The following is a 16,472-nucleotide window of genomic DNA, read 5'->3' on the forward strand; positions in this document are numbered from 1 at the left end:
ACTATATAGCAAGATCTCAAAAGAAAAAAATGAAACAAAAAACATAGTCACCTTCTTTATTCCTCCAATGCCCACATTTTCATTTCAGTGGTGCACAGGTGAAGCGCTCCCATGCATCAGGCGCTGTGCTAGGAACCTGGACATCATTTGGCCACAAAATTGCACATGTGCATCTGCTTCTGCACACGTTGTGTCTGCTTCTGCACACACAGACTTCACATGCATGTGTTTGCACACCCATCCTATGTATAACCACATGTAATGTCCAGATGATACCTACACATGCCCTTAAAGACACTTTCCATTCTCAACCCTCCTATTACCTGGCAATGTTTAGAACAGTCTTTGATTTTGCTCCCCCTGTTTTCTGTTTGTTTCCCTCACAATAAGAGAGAAAGGTGGTAGGGGGTATGAGGCTGTAAAACAGCGTATTTTGAAGCAGGATCTGGCATATGTCTGTCTTTTCAAAACAGACCTCACCTGCCTTCCCTCTTCCGAGGAAAACCTCTATTTTTCTGGGTGGGAAAGAGACTGGAGGGGGTGAGCAAACAGGCAAGGCCTTACTTAGGTAAGGTTGCTCAGCTGTTCAAGACTGTGGGCTGTGGACCACAGCCTTCTCCTAGTCAGGAGGTGGGCAAGGAAGAGCATGGCCCTTGTTTGCTCACTCAGCAATAAAATCAGCCCCTCCCAAGCTGGGGGAACCCAGAGACGTCTGCCACAGCCACTAAATCTGGCACCCTCTCTCACATGACTGCATGGGTGGTGGCCTGGGTCTGCAGGTCTTGTTCTTCCTTTTTCATTCTTTCCAACCTCCACCTCCTTCCCAGGACCCAGTTCTTTTCCTTTCAAACTGACCTTCATGCCATGGTGTGAAACTTCTTGAAGTTTCCTCAAGGAGAACTTCAAAATTAAAGAAGCCCTGCTCTAAACAGGACGCCAGAAACAAGGAAATGTCGTGGAAAGGGCGCCAGCTCAGGGAGTCGGGGATGCATTCTGCATCTCTACAGACAGGTACAAGCAGGAGGCACACCTTCACCAGGTAGAGGGGTGCTCACTTTCTGGAGTAGCCAGGGCAGATGATCATCCCTACCATTCCTGCAGACCTTAAGCCGGAATGGAACCTGGAGCCTGGGGGTCATGAGGCAACTATGCTGTGGAGGCTGTAAGCCAAATGGTATTATAGCCTGAGCCACCTCTGTGAGGGATCTGGGGACAAAAGTTTCAAATAACCCCCATGTGACAGCGCTGCCACCCTGGATGCCAGAGAAAATGATGGAGTGAGGTGCTGAGGAGAGAGAGTACTTCTTCAGGTTTCCTACTACACAAAAGAGGGCTGTGGCTTTATGGCCAGCGGGGACAGTGACTCCTCTTCAACACCTGGCAGGCTAAAGCAGGAAGGAGCTAGCAAAAGAAGGTGTCAGAAAACATCCAAAAGAAGAGCAAGCAATTTATAAACTTCCGTCCTACCTCAAACAAGCTTGAAAATGACTATGCTCTTCCAGATAAAAGAAAAATAAGAGGATCACCCGGCTGGAGACAATCAGGAAGGACACGGTATTAAAGAGAGACTGGAACTTTATTGAGACGTTCTTCCTGCTGAAATCAGAATGGAAAGAACACTGGAAAGGGTCAGCTACTGATCTGGCACAGACATTCAAAGGTACTCCTTTTGGGGAATCTCTAGTTCCCAGCCCCCTGTCCCAAAGACTCAGAATTCTGCTTGAAATCCATCTGCACAGAGCTGGGCAGAGAAAAGGTCCGAGAACCTGTGCTGAGAGATCAATAGGCCTACGGACAGTATAGGAAAGGTTAGTCAGCATGTGAGAAGAAGAACAGAACGAAGAGAGAAAAAGAAAAGAAATGGAGAAAGGAAAAATCCAGAGGGGGCAAACTAACAAGGTGCACTCCCCAAAATACAAATATTGCTTGAATTTATTAGCCTCATTCCACCTGCTTCCCCCAAAGCTATGACAAGGCCCATACAGTTCCACATTTTTTATTTCCCTGACTGCATTGAGAAAAAAATACACCAAAAGCAGCCCAAAGGCATGAGGAGCACGAAGAAGAAAGGTGGGAAGGACAGTCTCCCAAAAGGGCAAGCGATGGAGAAGGAGGAAGGGGCTAGGGAATTTTTGTTTGTTTTAATGAGAAGAAAAGTCCAAGACAGATTGCAGCACATCTGCCCTGGCCACTAGGCATCATGGATGGGCCCTTACCGAACTCACTTTTCTTTTCCTGTTGACTTGCTCGTTGGAAACAGTGTCCTGGCAGCTTTGAGGCCTCTGGCTCTGTGTTGGGAGATACCAGACCCTACACAGACCCCAAAGCAGCAGTCTCCCTTGTAGCAGCCACTGGACAGCTAAGAATTCTGAGAAACGCGAACTCCTAAGTTGTGGTTGTCCATGTGAACCCCACTGGTCACCAGTCCGTGTATACTAACTGATCCTCAGAGGAAGTAAGTCTGGCTTAGCCTTCTCTCCGCTTTCCCTCTGGTCTAGATTACTTTCTGGTGCTGGTGGATACTAAGACCAAGTCAAGGCCTCCAAGACAGCTTACTTCCAAAAGGAGCTGCCAGCTGTGCTGAAAGGAGTCCCTTGAGGTAGCCCTGGCCTCTTCTGGATGCACAGAGACTTCATCTTGCATGCTCCATCAGAAGGCTGTTCATGTCCACACCCCTCCAAGGTGGCAGTGTACGCTGGCCTTGCAGGACTCTCGATGAGTCCTTTCTTTGTGCCCTTGGGTATGTCATCTCCCCAATCTCTCTCTCTGGTGATGTCCACATAAATTCACACCCACTGGTGTTTGAAGGCCCTGATTTTCCTGTGGTGCATTTAGCAGATGTCTGCATCACACACAGGTGGGATGAGCCTTAGGCTTTGGTTGCCACCAACACCGAGTGACTGAGACTGGTTCTGATCCTAGGAAAATTTTCTTGAGTTTTAAGTGTTGGTGCATCAGGGAATGGAAAGGAAAGGAAAAGCCATGGTAATGGGAACTGGAAAGGGCAACTCCTCTGCCAAGTGCTTCCACAGAGAAGTTGTGGAAATAGCTAAACTTGGGAGAGGCTGGCTATTCAGAGATGTCCCCAGGGACAAGAGACAAGGCCTCCGTTGTCCTCTCTGAACCCAGCGCCTTTGAGATCTGAATTTTCCAAGACATGCAATAGACAAAGACACACTGCAAACCAACTAACCCCCTGAGCCCTTCTAGTACCTTCATGTAAATCAGTTTTAAGAAGGGAATTACCCGAATACACCTTACTCTTGGGGCTGGTGAAGTATCTAAGCTCCCCAGCTGAGACATCACAGAAATGGCACTTGGGGAGGAAGAACGTCACCCTCACCTGGGAACTCTTATCCTCTTCCAGTGTGCTGGTGGGCAAGCCACTGCTTCACCTTTTGGGGAAACAAGAGTTTCCAGGGATGGGCTCAAAACCCTGGTAGATTTAAACCCAAGAGACTGTCCACTGCTGAAAGGACTCGGCCTGGGAAAGAGCATAGGAGGGATGGGGAACAACAAGACTATGTGTGGAAGGAGGTGACACAGACTTGAGAGCTCCATTACTCAGGTTACACTATTCACCTAGCTTACCAGGGAAAAAGGAATTTCAGCTGCATAGAGCTTATTTGACCTTCATGAATTAATATGCACTACAGTTTAGCTGCTCTCTGTCCCTCCAAGACAGAACCCAGGAAAAGCAAAGGAAGCCTGGGTGCCTCACCCAGGCCTCCTCACTGAAGCAATATGACAAGCACACTATAATTCACAGTTTCCACTCTCCTCCCCAGATCCATGCACCTGCCCCCACCACCAACCTCAATGAATTCCCAATTCTCCAATGTACACTGATCCTCACCAGTGTGGCTCAAAGGGTTAATAAACCAGGACTTCTCAGACATTTAGGACACAAGCTCATTCATCAACAGGGACCCGAGAAAGAAAGGCTATACCCAACCTAGTGCTTCTTGTAGCGATTCTTTGGGGTCTCGCCACACCCTGTTTTGTCACAGTTGGAAGCACCTGGATTCTTCCCAAGCCCAAGACTACCCAGGAGGCTGGGAAGCTCCTGAGTGATGGCCCGCTCAATCTTCTCCAGAAAACAACCTCCCATGTAAGAGCACTGTTGAGAGAGGAGTTTGAAATTGGAAATGGGGTTGATGCCAAAGAAGTCCTTGTAGGCCTCACGGTTGGGAAGGTCAAATTTGCTGACATTGGTCTTTGCCAGGATGGTCTTGAAGATGTAGAATTTATCAGGATCTTCCACAATGTCCTTAAAGACCAGTTCTCCATCACTGAAGAAGGTCATTTTTTCCCTGTAAGTCTGCAGGTAGCGGTCAACCAAGAGGGCGTGAATACGGACCCGGATGGCATGCTGACGGATGAATGCGATCTTGTTCTCCAACCTGTTCTCGATCACCTGGTTCAGGTCTTCCAGGAGCGAGATCTCTTCTTTGAGGAACAGTTCCCAGTGAGTGTCGGGTTTATAGTCTTGTGGCCAGAAGGAGCTGACGTAAACCCGAGGGGGCTCTGTGACATTGATGAGAGGAGCCAAGCTCCAGAAAAGGGCCCCATACACCCGCATGAGCATTTGGGTGGCCAGGTTGTCAGCCTTGTTCAGGATGATCCTTATCTGGGACTCACGTCCCTTCAGCTGACGGAAGAGCATCTCCAGCTCCAGACCCACGTCTAGCTTGGTGGGGTCAAAGACGACAAAGATGAGGTCGGCTCTGTCAATGAACCACTGGCACACATCATTGAAGGGGTAGCCTTGAGGAGACAGGAATGAGAAGTCAAGATGAGTGGGGTTCATGCAAAGCCCTTAACCTCCCTTCTGAACCAGACCATTTTGTATGTTGAAAGAAGTCACAGCATGCAAAATGAATTGCATGTCTTCTACCCTTTGTCAACCTTCAACCAAGAACAGTCTGATCCTTACTTTAATCTACAGAGGAATCTAAATCTCCAGAGAAGCAAAATATTTGCTCAAAATGGAGACTTTCAAAATGTCTAAAAAGATCTAGGGCAATGGCAAAGATGTTAAAAGAAGAAATCAAAGAACTGGAAGAATGTGAGAGGATGCCTAATTTATGGGAAAGAAATGTAGACACCGTGTCAAGACCTGGACTAGAATTTGGGGTTTGCCACTGACCACCTGGTTGGTAAATGCTACAAAATGACAGGAAGAGTAATAATACAGAAGCTGACATGAAGATTACTATGTTGTTATAAAATACGAAAGCACCTAATTAATGCTGCCAGTCATATAGGGGTGCCTAATATAGTTTAGTTCGTGTGTGTGTGTGTGTGTGTACTGAGGTTTAAACTAAGAATTTACTTGCTACATAGGTGCTGTTCTGCTTGAGCCACATCTCTAGCCCTTCCTGCTCTGGTTATTTTGAAGATAAGGTCTCGTTTTTTTCCTAGGCTACAATCCTATTTTATGCTTCCCTGCTGGGATGATGAAAGGCTTGGCTTCTTTCTATTGAGTGGGGTCTCAAAAACTTTTTTGCCCAGGCTGACCTGGAAACAAAATCCTACCCATCTCAGTCTCCCAAGTAGCTAGGATTACAGACATACACTACTGATACCTGGGTTAGTTTAAGTTCCTTTTGCTTCATATTTCTTTAATTTTCTTATTTACAAATTGAGGAGATGAGGAACACCTATCTTGAAAACACTGAATTTTTTTTACGATGACAAACCAATAATGTATAAAATTATCCAATACACAATGGGGATACAATAAGATTAATTTGTTACTATAGTTATGACTAATGATATTGTTACTAATAAAACAGGATTTGGGTATAACCCAAACAGGAGTCATAACTATAAACGAAGACCTGCCGTCTGGCCACACAGTCCTATGACTACCCCATTTAGGACTCATCGATGCAGAAAGCTGTGTTACCACAGTATTCAGAAGCCTATGCCATTACCTCATGCTTGCCAGACCCAAGTGGCATTCCTCTGCCACCTGGAGACAAGCAGGGTTCTGGAAAGCCTGACACAAGTTTAGACTGAAACAGGACTGACAAAGCAGAAACTGGGCATAAGAAAAGTTAAAGGGAACACAGAGGAAGTCCAGGAGCCCCAGACCCAGTTTAGCCAGAAATCAAATATACCTGATTGAGATCCCATCAACCCAGGCCCCTCACTGGCCAAGACAGACTGGGCCTCCCAAGGACAACTCAGCTGCAGCTCCAGTCTGGACTTCTAGACTGTCTTGGAAAGAAGCCTGGTATTCTCCCTAGGAAAATGCTGGCCATCTCTAAACTAAATCAGTCCTTGAGAAAGGTGGGAGAACTAGGCTCTCCAAAATCCAAGTGACAGCAGAGCAATGGAAAGAGGAGGAAGTAAAGAATGCATTTCCTGCCCTCAGAAAACACTGCTGCATGCACTCCCATACCCCCGTCTGTCACTGTGGATGACAGTTTTCTAAGAGAGCTCCTGCCCTTTAGAAATGGCCACTAAATTACCTCTCTCTTGCTGTTTGCGGTTCTCAATAATGCCTGGTGTATCCACAAAAGTGACCCGCTCCAGAAGTTTGTGGGGAACCTCAATGCCAATTAGCTTCTCCAGGAAATTCTGGCCAAACTTCTCCAGGGGTGAGAAGGATCGGGCACTGTCGGCAGCCATGACAATGCCCTCGATGGTTTTCAGCTTGGGCCCGTGCATGAGGACCGTGAACTCAGAGGTGGTGGGCTCAGCACCTGCAAGTATGAGTGAGATGTGGGAAAACACTGATCTCTGTGAGACACACAACTACAAAAGATGTGGAAGGAAGGTTTGGTTTGCTACGCTAGTAGCTTCTTTTATTTGTTTATTTGTTTTTGGCAGAACTGCGGTTTGAACTCGGGGTATCACACTTGCCAGGCGGGCACTCTACCACTTGAGCCATGCTCTAAGCCCTTTTGGCTCTCGTTATTTTTCATTATTTGTTATGCCCAAGCCAGCCTGGACTGCCATCATCCTATTTACATTGCCTGCATAGCTGGGATGACAGGTGCTCATTACCACACCCAGCTTTTTATTGGTTGAGATTTGGTCTTGCTGACTTTCTTTATCTGGGCCAGCCTCCAACCAAGACCCTCCCGGTCTCTGTCTTCTGAATAACTAGGATTATAGTGTGAGCCATGAGAAGGTGAACACAGTTCAGCTTCTTTTTTCTTTTATAATTATGGTAAAATGCACATTAACATAAAAGTTACCATTTTAACCATATTTAAATGTAGAATTCAGTGAGATTAAGTACATTGACATTGATATGCCATCATCACCACCATCCATCTCAGAACTTTTCATCTTTCCAAACTGAAACTCCCTCCCCTTTTTTCCCTTCCCCAGCCCCCAGCAACCTCTCTTCGACTTTCTGTCTCTGTGAACTTTCCTACTTGTAGATTCCTTAGAGGAATGGAATCCTGCAGCATTTGTCCTTTTGTGCCTGACTTATTTCACTTAGCATAATGTCTTCAAGTTTACCCACAGCTGGCATGTGTCACGTATGTCTGATGCATTCTGATAGCATGCAGCATTCCTTCTGAAGACTGAGTACCATTCCATTGTATACACAGACCACATTTTGGTCATCCATTCATCTGTCTGTGGACATTTGTGTGGCTTCTGCTCTTGACTACTGCGAATAATGCTCTTGTTACAAGCATAGTGTGGCTGCTGGTTTGCTGAATATAGTTTTCATTATTATTTCGAAGACATTCATACATGTTTTAATTTTTAATAGTGTTTTCACATGTGACATTCAAATATTAACAATTATACACATAAAAAATAAATTCTTGGGCTGGAGGCATGGCTCAAGTGGTAAAGCACCTGCCTAGCAAACATGAGGCTCTGAGTTCAAATCCTAGTGCCATCAAAAAAAAAATCTCTTACCTGTATAGAGCTGGTAGCGAGTGTTTTCCAATCCAAGGAGGTAGTTTATCATGGTGGACTTGCCAACACTCCACGGTCCCAGGAACAGCACCATTGGTTTGGAAGTAATCTCCCCATCTGTGGGCAGCAAGAATAGAAACAAGTGAAATAACTATGATTCTTACTGTAGGAGGGGCTCTATTCTCCAAAGCACTCCACTCCCAACCATCATCCAACTGAGTTGTGGGATTCTACATGGATCCGTGTAGATCTGCATGGATCAATGTATTCTCTTAGTTAAAACACTAGAAGTCATTATTTTTCCAGTGGGACTGGGGTTTGAATTCAGGAATTTGTGCTTGTAAAGCAGGTTCTCTACCACTTGAGCCACACCTCCAGTCCATTTTGCTCTGGTTATTTTGGAAATAGAGTCTTGTGAGCTATTTTCCCGGGCTGGCCTCGAACTGTAATTCTCCCAATCTCAGCTTCCCACAGGCATGAGCTATGGGTGCCTGGCTGAAAAGTCACTGTTTTGACTTTACCCAGATCCTTGGCACCTCTGTCTGCACCAGGAGGAAGATCTAAGCGAAGTATCACTGTCTCAGTGCTCACTCCAGGTGAGGTCTCCTGGCTAAATCTGAAGGAGTATGATTCATAGAAAGGGAGGGCAGAGCTTCCACATGGAGAGAGTTAATTTCTGCTGCCTGGATTAAAAATAGAGAAAAAGGATATGGAAGAAACTTACACAATCTTAGACTATCTGGACTCTGCCCTGCCTGTCTCCAGCTCTGCAACTCTCCTCTCCTCTCCTTTTCGTTGTGACTCCCCAAATCCCCACCTCAGACTCAGCCCAACCTTAGGCACTAAGGTCTCAAATATTAGGCTCCAAAATACATGTCAAATTAGCCAGTGTCCAAAAGCAAACACTGATCCTTATATTCAAGACTAGTCCTTGGATTCTTGAGCCCTGTGTCCCTGGTCCTTCTAGAGGCCATGCTGGGGAGCATACACTGGCTGAGTTACTCCAGCTTGGTCCCTAAGGAAAAAAATCAGAGTTCTCTAGTGTTTTCAAAAGAAGGTACAGGAGATCTCAGGGTGTAGCTCAGTGATAGAGCACTTGCTTAGCATGTACAAGACCCAGGGTTCCATCCTCAGTATTGCAAAAATGAAAAATTAAAATGAAAAAGCACGACTAGGGAGAGGAGAGTAAGAGACTTTCAACACAAGATGCAGTTGATCTTGTTGCTGATTTGCAACCTCTGCTTTCTCAGCTCTTCTCTGAACTCTCAGTCCTGCACAAGTGAGCACCAAAGTTCTTTGTCTTCCTGAGCCTTCAGATAGTCTTTAAAATGGTAGACCCTACTTTTTCATATATTTCTTATAATCTAACTTAATTTCTTGGCTAAAAAGTCCATAGTAGGACTGAAGGCATGGCTCAAATGGTAGAGCACACCTAGCAAGCACAAAGCCCTGAGTTCAAACTGCAAATAAATAAATGAAAAAATGTCAGAAGTATAAAAATATATATAATGAAAAGACTCATCACTATCTTTGTCCCCAGTTTCTCTGGGCCATAACATCCTCTCTAATAGTTATAATAGGTAACTACTGCTAATTTTTTTCTGACAAAGCCTCACTATGTTGCCCAGGCTGGTCTCCAAACTCCTGGGCTCAAGTGATCGTCCTACCTCAGCTTCTGGAGGAACCGTGACTGCAGATGCACACTGTGGCACCTGGCACCAGGGCCGATTTCTTTTTCTTTTCTTTTTTTTTTTTTTTTTGAGCCTTACTTGTAAGTCCAGAAAAGAATATCTTCTAAAATAGCAACCATAGTTCTAGGAGGGGATATACTGTTCCTGGAGGTATTGCAATACCAGGTTGATGCATGGAATAAACTGAACAAGCTCCTATTCCAGCTCCCTGCTCCAAAAATCCATTTAAGATATCTTCCTCAGATAGAGGATGTATCACATATTAAACTGAAAAGAACAGATACTACACTTGATCTTAGCTGAAAAGTCGAGAAATGAGTTCTAGTTTTGCTGTTGTTTTGAAACAGTGTCTCACTAGGTAGCCCGGGCTGACCAGAACTCTCAATCCTCCTGCTTCATTCAGCCTCCTGAAGAGATGCACATTAACCATTGTACCAGGTACCAGTGCTAATTTCTGACACATTAAGAGCTTTCTTTTTTTTTTAAGTGGGACTGGAGTTTGAACTCAGGGCTTCCTGCTTACAAAGCAGGCGCTCTTACCACTTGAGCTACATGTCTAGTCCATTTTGGTCTGATTATTTTGAAGATGGGGTCTCGAGAACTATTTGCCTAGGCTGGTCTTGAACCACAATTCTCCTGATCTCAGCTTCCTAAGTAGCTAGGATTACAGGTGTGAGCCACTGGCATCCAACTGTTAAAGACACCTTAATGCACATATAAGCAGTGCTGTAGATATCATATCCTCTCTGTTTTTACAGAGAGTACCGTATGCTTCCTCTTCTGTACCTGGCTTTAGAATTTTCTATCTGATTTTTGAACTACCACACTATGTATGACATTAACAATACAAGGAGATTTCATTGTGATGATCCAATTCATTCCTACAGTGTACCTGGAACAAGTCCAGTCCCTCCATTGTATTTCCATTCCCGCCTTTATCAAACAGTGCGTGTTTCATTACGCTGTCTTTGTATTTGGCTTTTTGATGCTCTGGTTTTCTTTCTCTGGAGTGAAGTTAAGTCCTAAAAGATGACATCTTGTAAGTGGATGGCATATATGCATTGCTGAAAAGCCCCACCCCTTCCTTCCCTGCCTGTAAATACACGAGAGACCCCCATCTGGCTGGGGCAGGAGGATGAGGAAGGCTGAGAGAGTGGCAGAAGTTCTTATGCATAGCCAGAGATTTCACTGAAAGTCTCTTTACAGGCCCAGCTAAATGCCAAGGCCAGTGCTGGACCTGCAAGTTCTGAGACAGACCACAGACAGGGCTTCCCAGAGCTGCTGTTCCAGATCTCCACAGCAGGGGGCGTTGTGGACATATGTGGGAGGTCAATGATGAGCCTGGAGGGACAGGAGGTCATTCAGGAAGCTGTTCAGAGAACCAAGTCCGGAAAGTACCACCCAGAGTCCGGAACAGAGAGAAGGAGGGAGGAAGGAATTATAAAACATTGTGAAAGCTTTAAAATATGAGTAACAGTAGCTAGGGATGTTGCTGAGTGGTAGGGCACCTTCCTAGCCTGTATGAAGGGCTGGGTTACATCCCCAGCACTGCAATGATGAGTAATACTTTTAAAAATGACATAGCTATGAGAAAACAAGAACTCTCCTTTATGGTTCTAATGAGTACAAATTGGTCTGCTTGAAGGCAATTTGGCAACAACTTTCAAAATGTTTAATTCCAGTGTTACACTTTAAAAACATAACCTACAAATATACTTGCATGACATACACAATGATTAGGGTGGTTTGAAACATTTTTAAAGATGGAAAATGGAAAGTACCCTGTTGCCCCTCAGGAGGGTACTGGCTATGCAAAGCATGGTGCATTATGAAGGAGAGGATCAAGTAGCCACCAGAAGAATAAAGAAAATTCTACAGATGACACACACACACACAGCATCCATATACATGCATAAACAAGTGAGCACACACACACCATGATGTATATACATGCACACATGTGCATGTATGCACATATCCACAAACATACACACAGTCAGAATAATATGATCCTGTGTATAAAAAAGACATACTTTTCTATGTGTACAGATGCAGAGGAAATGTCTGGAAGCATTCACAAGAAACTGTGACAGTAGGTGTCTCTGGGAATGAAATTAGAGAAGCTGGATATTAAGAATAGAATTGTATAGCTCTTTTGTGAGGGTGGGTACCAATGAGAGGGGGGTGGCATTTGGAAAGGGTGAATGAGGGTGAATATGGTGGATGTATTTTACAGTCATATATGAAAACAGAAGAATGAAACCTGTTGAAATAGTTCTAAGAAGAGGGAAGGCGGGAAAGAGAGAGAACGGATGGAGGGGGTAAATTTAAGATATATTGTAAGCATATATGTAAATATCACAGTGTATTCCCCTGTACAGCTATTACTTGCTAATTAAAATTAAAAAAATTTTTAAAGAAAGGAATTTTATTTTCAATTTATACTATCCTGTACTATTTGAGGAATAGTGCATACTTGGCACAAATATGTCTTATTTTCATCATTTTGAAAACTAATTTTTAGATCAGGGTTGCATACACCTATAATCTCAGTTATGTGGGAGGTGTAGATAGAAGGTTCACAGTCCAGTCCAGGCCCTGGCAAAAACACAAGGTAAAATAACTAAAGCAAAACTGGGCTGCAGCGTGGCTCAAGTGGTAGAGCACCTGCCTAGCAAGTGCAAGACCCTGAGTTCAAACCCCAATGCTGCATAAAAGAAAAAAGAAACTATTTTTAAAAGAACTCAGGCCTTAGCAGGGTGTAGTGGTTCACACACCTGAAATCCCAGCACTTGAGAGGCAGAGTTAGGAGTATTAAGAGTTTGAGGTCAGCCTGGACTATATACCACATCCCTATAAATACAAAGCAAAACAAAGTAAGAATTCAGGCCCAAGGGAATCTACCCAGAAAGAGCAATAAGGATGAAGGGAGGAATTCAAGCCAATCAGAGGACTCAGACATGATCCCTAAGTGAACAGGATGCCTTTGAGGGCTCCTGAGCACATTGGCATCATTGCCTTGGAAATCCAAGTCTGTGCTACTGAGTGCTTAACAATGAAATGCTGTTTGTCAAACCCTTGTACAGTACTAAGCACTCCTCCATGACAGTGTGCTCCACAGGACTGAGGTGTCTGTCCTGTCCACTCCTCAGGAGAGCTTGGTCCCTGGTATCCAAGCACATCTCATGTGGGGAGCCTGTGAGCTCATGTGGGCACCAGGGTGGTCTAGGTGGGTCAGAGGTGCAACCCTGACTTCAAGCTCTTGCTGTACCTGTGATTTCATGCTGCCGAAGCTCGTTGTACTTGTAAGACTGCTCCAAGGGCTTGATGGATGCATGGTAGATCTTCCGCAGCCGCTGCAGCACCGCTGAGGGCAGAGAGGAGTGAGGGGAAAGCGCCAGGCAAGACAGACTCTAGGCTGTTCTTCACTGTGTAGCAATCTCACACCCACACAGCTCTACCTGCCTGGTGGGGAGCAGGGGCCATTTGCAGCCCAGAGACTTTGTGGAGGAAACTGGTCTACATCCCAAACCTCAGAAATTCTCAAACCAAAAACATTCTCCTATACACCCTGCAAAGCTTCCTGTGCTTTTTTCTTTTTGAAACCTCTCTGCTCCCTCCCCACCTCATTAGTGTGTCCAGAAACATTGACCAATCCTGCAGCCTAACTGAAGGCCCTTTCTTTGGGAGACAGAATCCTGTGTCTTTCTCCGCTGTGCATCTCTGCTTGTGCTGCCCTAGGCCCAGACACAGCATGGCCACCCTTGCTTTGATCCATTACTGCACCCCCAGTGCTTCTGGGAGGATCCAGAAATGCTGTGTGTTCTCCTGGGAAAGCAGAATGATTGGGAGTGGCTGGGTGTGCATGGGACCAAGGGTCAGGCTAGCAAGGTTCTAGCCATTGCTTTGCCACTCTCTGGCTGCGTGCCAAGAGTAAATCACTGCTTGCCGTGAGCTTGCCTAGATATGGGTTAAGAGAGGACAACCAGTCCCGCTGAAATCCTTGGATCATTATGAGGATGAAATGAAACACCAGACATGAAGCAGCTTTGTACACTAAAAATCAAAGTAAATGGGATAAGTTCTTATTAACTATCCTCCCTGCCAGAGGACGGAGGTCGGCCCATCCTACAGTCGGTAGCCCTGGGATTTGCCCTCTATCTACACTTACATTGGTCCCTCTGCTTGGATTGCCCCCTCTCACAGCCCCCACCTCCAGGGCTCTCTTCCCTGTGTCCCCCCCCACCTCTGGCCTCAGAGCTACAGCCCTTGGTTCCCTGTCGCCTGGCTGCCAGCCATGGAGCTGCCCCAGTCCAACTCCTTCCTCTGGTTACCGGAGTAATCATCAGATGGCTTGTCCTCACTCAGCATCAGAGTTTTCTCAATGTGGGAGCGGTCCCTCATTGGGGCTTCTTCACTCACATCATCCGTCTCTTCTGGGGAGAGAAACACAATTGGGTCAGGGCAAAGCTAAGCCACTACAGGTGGACCAGGGCTGGACCTCAGGTAGGTGCCAAGTTGAACTGAACTGAACTGAGTCCTGGAACTTAAAAATCCAAACTCAGTTTCTAAGACCCGTGATCTATTTTATTTATTTAAGAAAAATGGAGGGTGGGAGAGGGGGGCATGGGGGAGAAATGACCCAAACAGTGTATGCACATGTGAATAAATGAATAATAAAAAAAAGAAAAAGAAAAATGTATTGCATGCTAGGTGTAGTTGCTCATGTCTATAATCCTAGCACTTGGGAGGCTAAGACAAGAAGATCACAAATTCAAGGTCAGTCTGGGCTACATTCTGTCTCCAAAAAAAGATGACTACAGCCAGGTGCTGATGGCTAATGCCTATAATCCTAGCTACTTGGGAGGCTGAGATTGGGAGAATTGCAGTTTGAGGCAGCCCTGGCAAATAGTTTGTAAGATCCCATCTCCAAACCAACCAGAGCAAAATGGACTGGAGGTGTGGCTCAAGTGGTAGAGCTCCTGCTTTGTAAGGACAAAGCCCTGAGTTCAAGTCCCAAAAAAAAAAAAAAAGACTACATGCTAAGTACCAAGCATCACCCTGAGAATACAGAGGGGCCAACACAGACATAGCTCCTGCCCTTTTGGAGCTGTCCTGCAATTCAGAGGGAGAGAGCAAGCTGATGAATGGTCTTTAAAATATGTGGTAATTATGAACAGTGAAGAGGCTGCAGAAGGGACACTCCCAACAGTTATGAGAACCTAAGACCTAAGAAGTATCCTGCAGGCTTAGCAGGGGGAGCCAGAGAAACTGTCCCTAAGAATCACTGGTGAGGAGTTACTAATAAAGAAGGGAGAAGATGCCTGCACGCCTGTAATCCTAGCTCCTTAGGAGGTAGCAATGAGGAAGATCGAGGTTTGAAGCCAGCCCGGGAAAATAGTTTGTGAGACCCTGTCTTGAAAAAACCCATCACAAAAAAAAAGAACTGATGGGGTGGCTCAAGTGGTAGAGTACCTGTCTAGCAAGCATGAGACCCTAAGTTCAAACCCCAGTCAGTGCTACCAAAAAAAAAAAAAACACAAAAAACAGAAGCAGGAAGAAGGTGGTGGTCAGTCACAGGGAAGGTGGGAGGGTTCTGGGAAGACAGAGGTCCATAGGAACTAACCAGGCAACCTTAAAGGTCACTGTCTCATTCCAAGGCAACTGGAGTTATTAAGGGGCTCCAAGCAAACAACTGACCAATAGATGAGCACCTTATCAGGACTGCAGAAATGTGAGGAAGGAACTACTGGGGTGAGGGGGTGTATGTGTGTGTGTGTGTGTGTGTGTGTGTGTGTGTGTGTGTGTCTCTCTCTCTCTCTCTCTCTCTCTCTCTCTCTCTCTCTCTCTCTCAGGGGTCAGCTGTGAGCTGCCCTTCTAGGCAAACAAGAGATGTGTATGCCCCACTGCCATCAGCACCTAGCTTCTATGCTGGGTGTTTCTCATGACCTTGAGCCTCTAAGGTCACAGCCATTTTCTAGCCAGGCTGCCTGCTCAGAGGATCTTAGACTTAGGCCTGTGGAGCAGAAGGAGGCCAGTGTTACTATGCCTCCTATAGCATCTCAGGAGATCAAACCCAGAGAACTCCTGACCCCAGACCCAGAACAAGGAGGACGGGAAAAGGGCAGGGGCTTACTGATGACAGCCCCATCTGATGACAATATGAACATTGAGGAAACATGGAGAAGCCATCTGAGAAATACAACCTGACCCCAACCTCCACCCTGAAAGCCACCTTTTGCTCTACCCATGCAGATAGTGGGTGAGGTCTGTGGGTCCTGCCCATCTGGGCATCAGACACAGCCTAACATTACCCCTGCCCTCTCCCCTACCCTCACCACTCCCCATCCCTTTTTTATTTTATTTTATTTTACTTTATTTTATTTATCTTGCAGTACTGGGGCTTGAACTCAGGGCCTACCTCTTGAGCCGCTCCACCAGCCCTTTTTTGTGAAGGATTTTTTCAAGATAGGGTCTCACAAACTATTTTCCCGGGCTGGCTTCAAATCATGATCCTCCTGATCTCTGCCTCCTGAGCAACTAGGATTACAGGCGTGAGCCACTGGCGCCCGGCTCTCCATCCCTTTGACAGCTGCTCTAGGTGGATGTTTGAGAGACAGCAGTAGTCACAGTCAGCCTCAGTTCTCAGATACCTAAATCCTGATCCCTTGGTTCCTGTTCCCCACACCTCCTATGGGAGGTCTTCAAGGGGAGACCCAAGTTTTGGTGCACAAGGTAAGCACCTGATGGTTCCCAACCCACCCACCAACTGCCTGCACCTCCTCCACTAGCTGATCCCAGCGCCTGAACCTGCCATCAGTCCTCATCCTTAAGGTACTGTTCCACATTAAAGTACGCCTGGCAACTCTAGAAGGAGCTTTCTGAGGG

At 45.9% G+C, this 16,472-nt stretch overlaps 1 protein-coding gene and 1 non-coding gene across 9 annotated transcripts in view; both read right to left on the reverse strand.

Annotated features, from left to right (window-relative positions):
* Positions 1-1,557: 1,557 nt before the first annotated feature.
* The window catches only part of Srl (sarcalumenin), a 51,358-nt gene continuing 36,443 nt past the window's right edge, over positions 1,558-16,472 (reverse strand). For 7 of the 8 annotated variants that reach the window (XM_074060295.1, XM_074060293.1, XM_074060297.1 and 4 more), the window contains 5 exons: positions 13,919-14,020; positions 12,856-12,951; positions 7,894-8,010; positions 6,480-6,713; positions 1,558-4,767 (listed from right to left, as the gene is read on the reverse strand). In XM_074060295.1, coding sequence (XP_073916396.1) covers positions 3,956-4,767; positions 6,480-6,713; positions 7,894-8,010; positions 12,856-12,951; positions 13,919-14,020 — 1,361 coding nt within the window. In that variant the 3' untranslated portion in view covers positions 1,558-3,955. The remainder of the gene's footprint in view (positions 4,768-6,479; positions 6,714-7,893; positions 8,011-12,855; positions 12,952-13,918; positions 14,021-16,472) is intronic. The other variant, XR_012443280.1, reaches the window with a different exon arrangement.
* On the reverse strand, positions 9,713-9,903 carry LOC141418753 (U2 spliceosomal RNA). Its single transcript, XR_012443398.1, has one exon. It is a non-coding gene; the product is annotated as a U2 spliceosomal RNA (small nuclear RNA).

This window comes from Castor canadensis, chromosome 17, assembly GCF_047511655.1.
Source record: "Castor canadensis chromosome 17, mCasCan1.hap1v2, whole genome shotgun sequence".
NCBI lineage: Eukaryota > Metazoa > Chordata > Mammalia > Rodentia > Castoridae > Castor > Castor canadensis.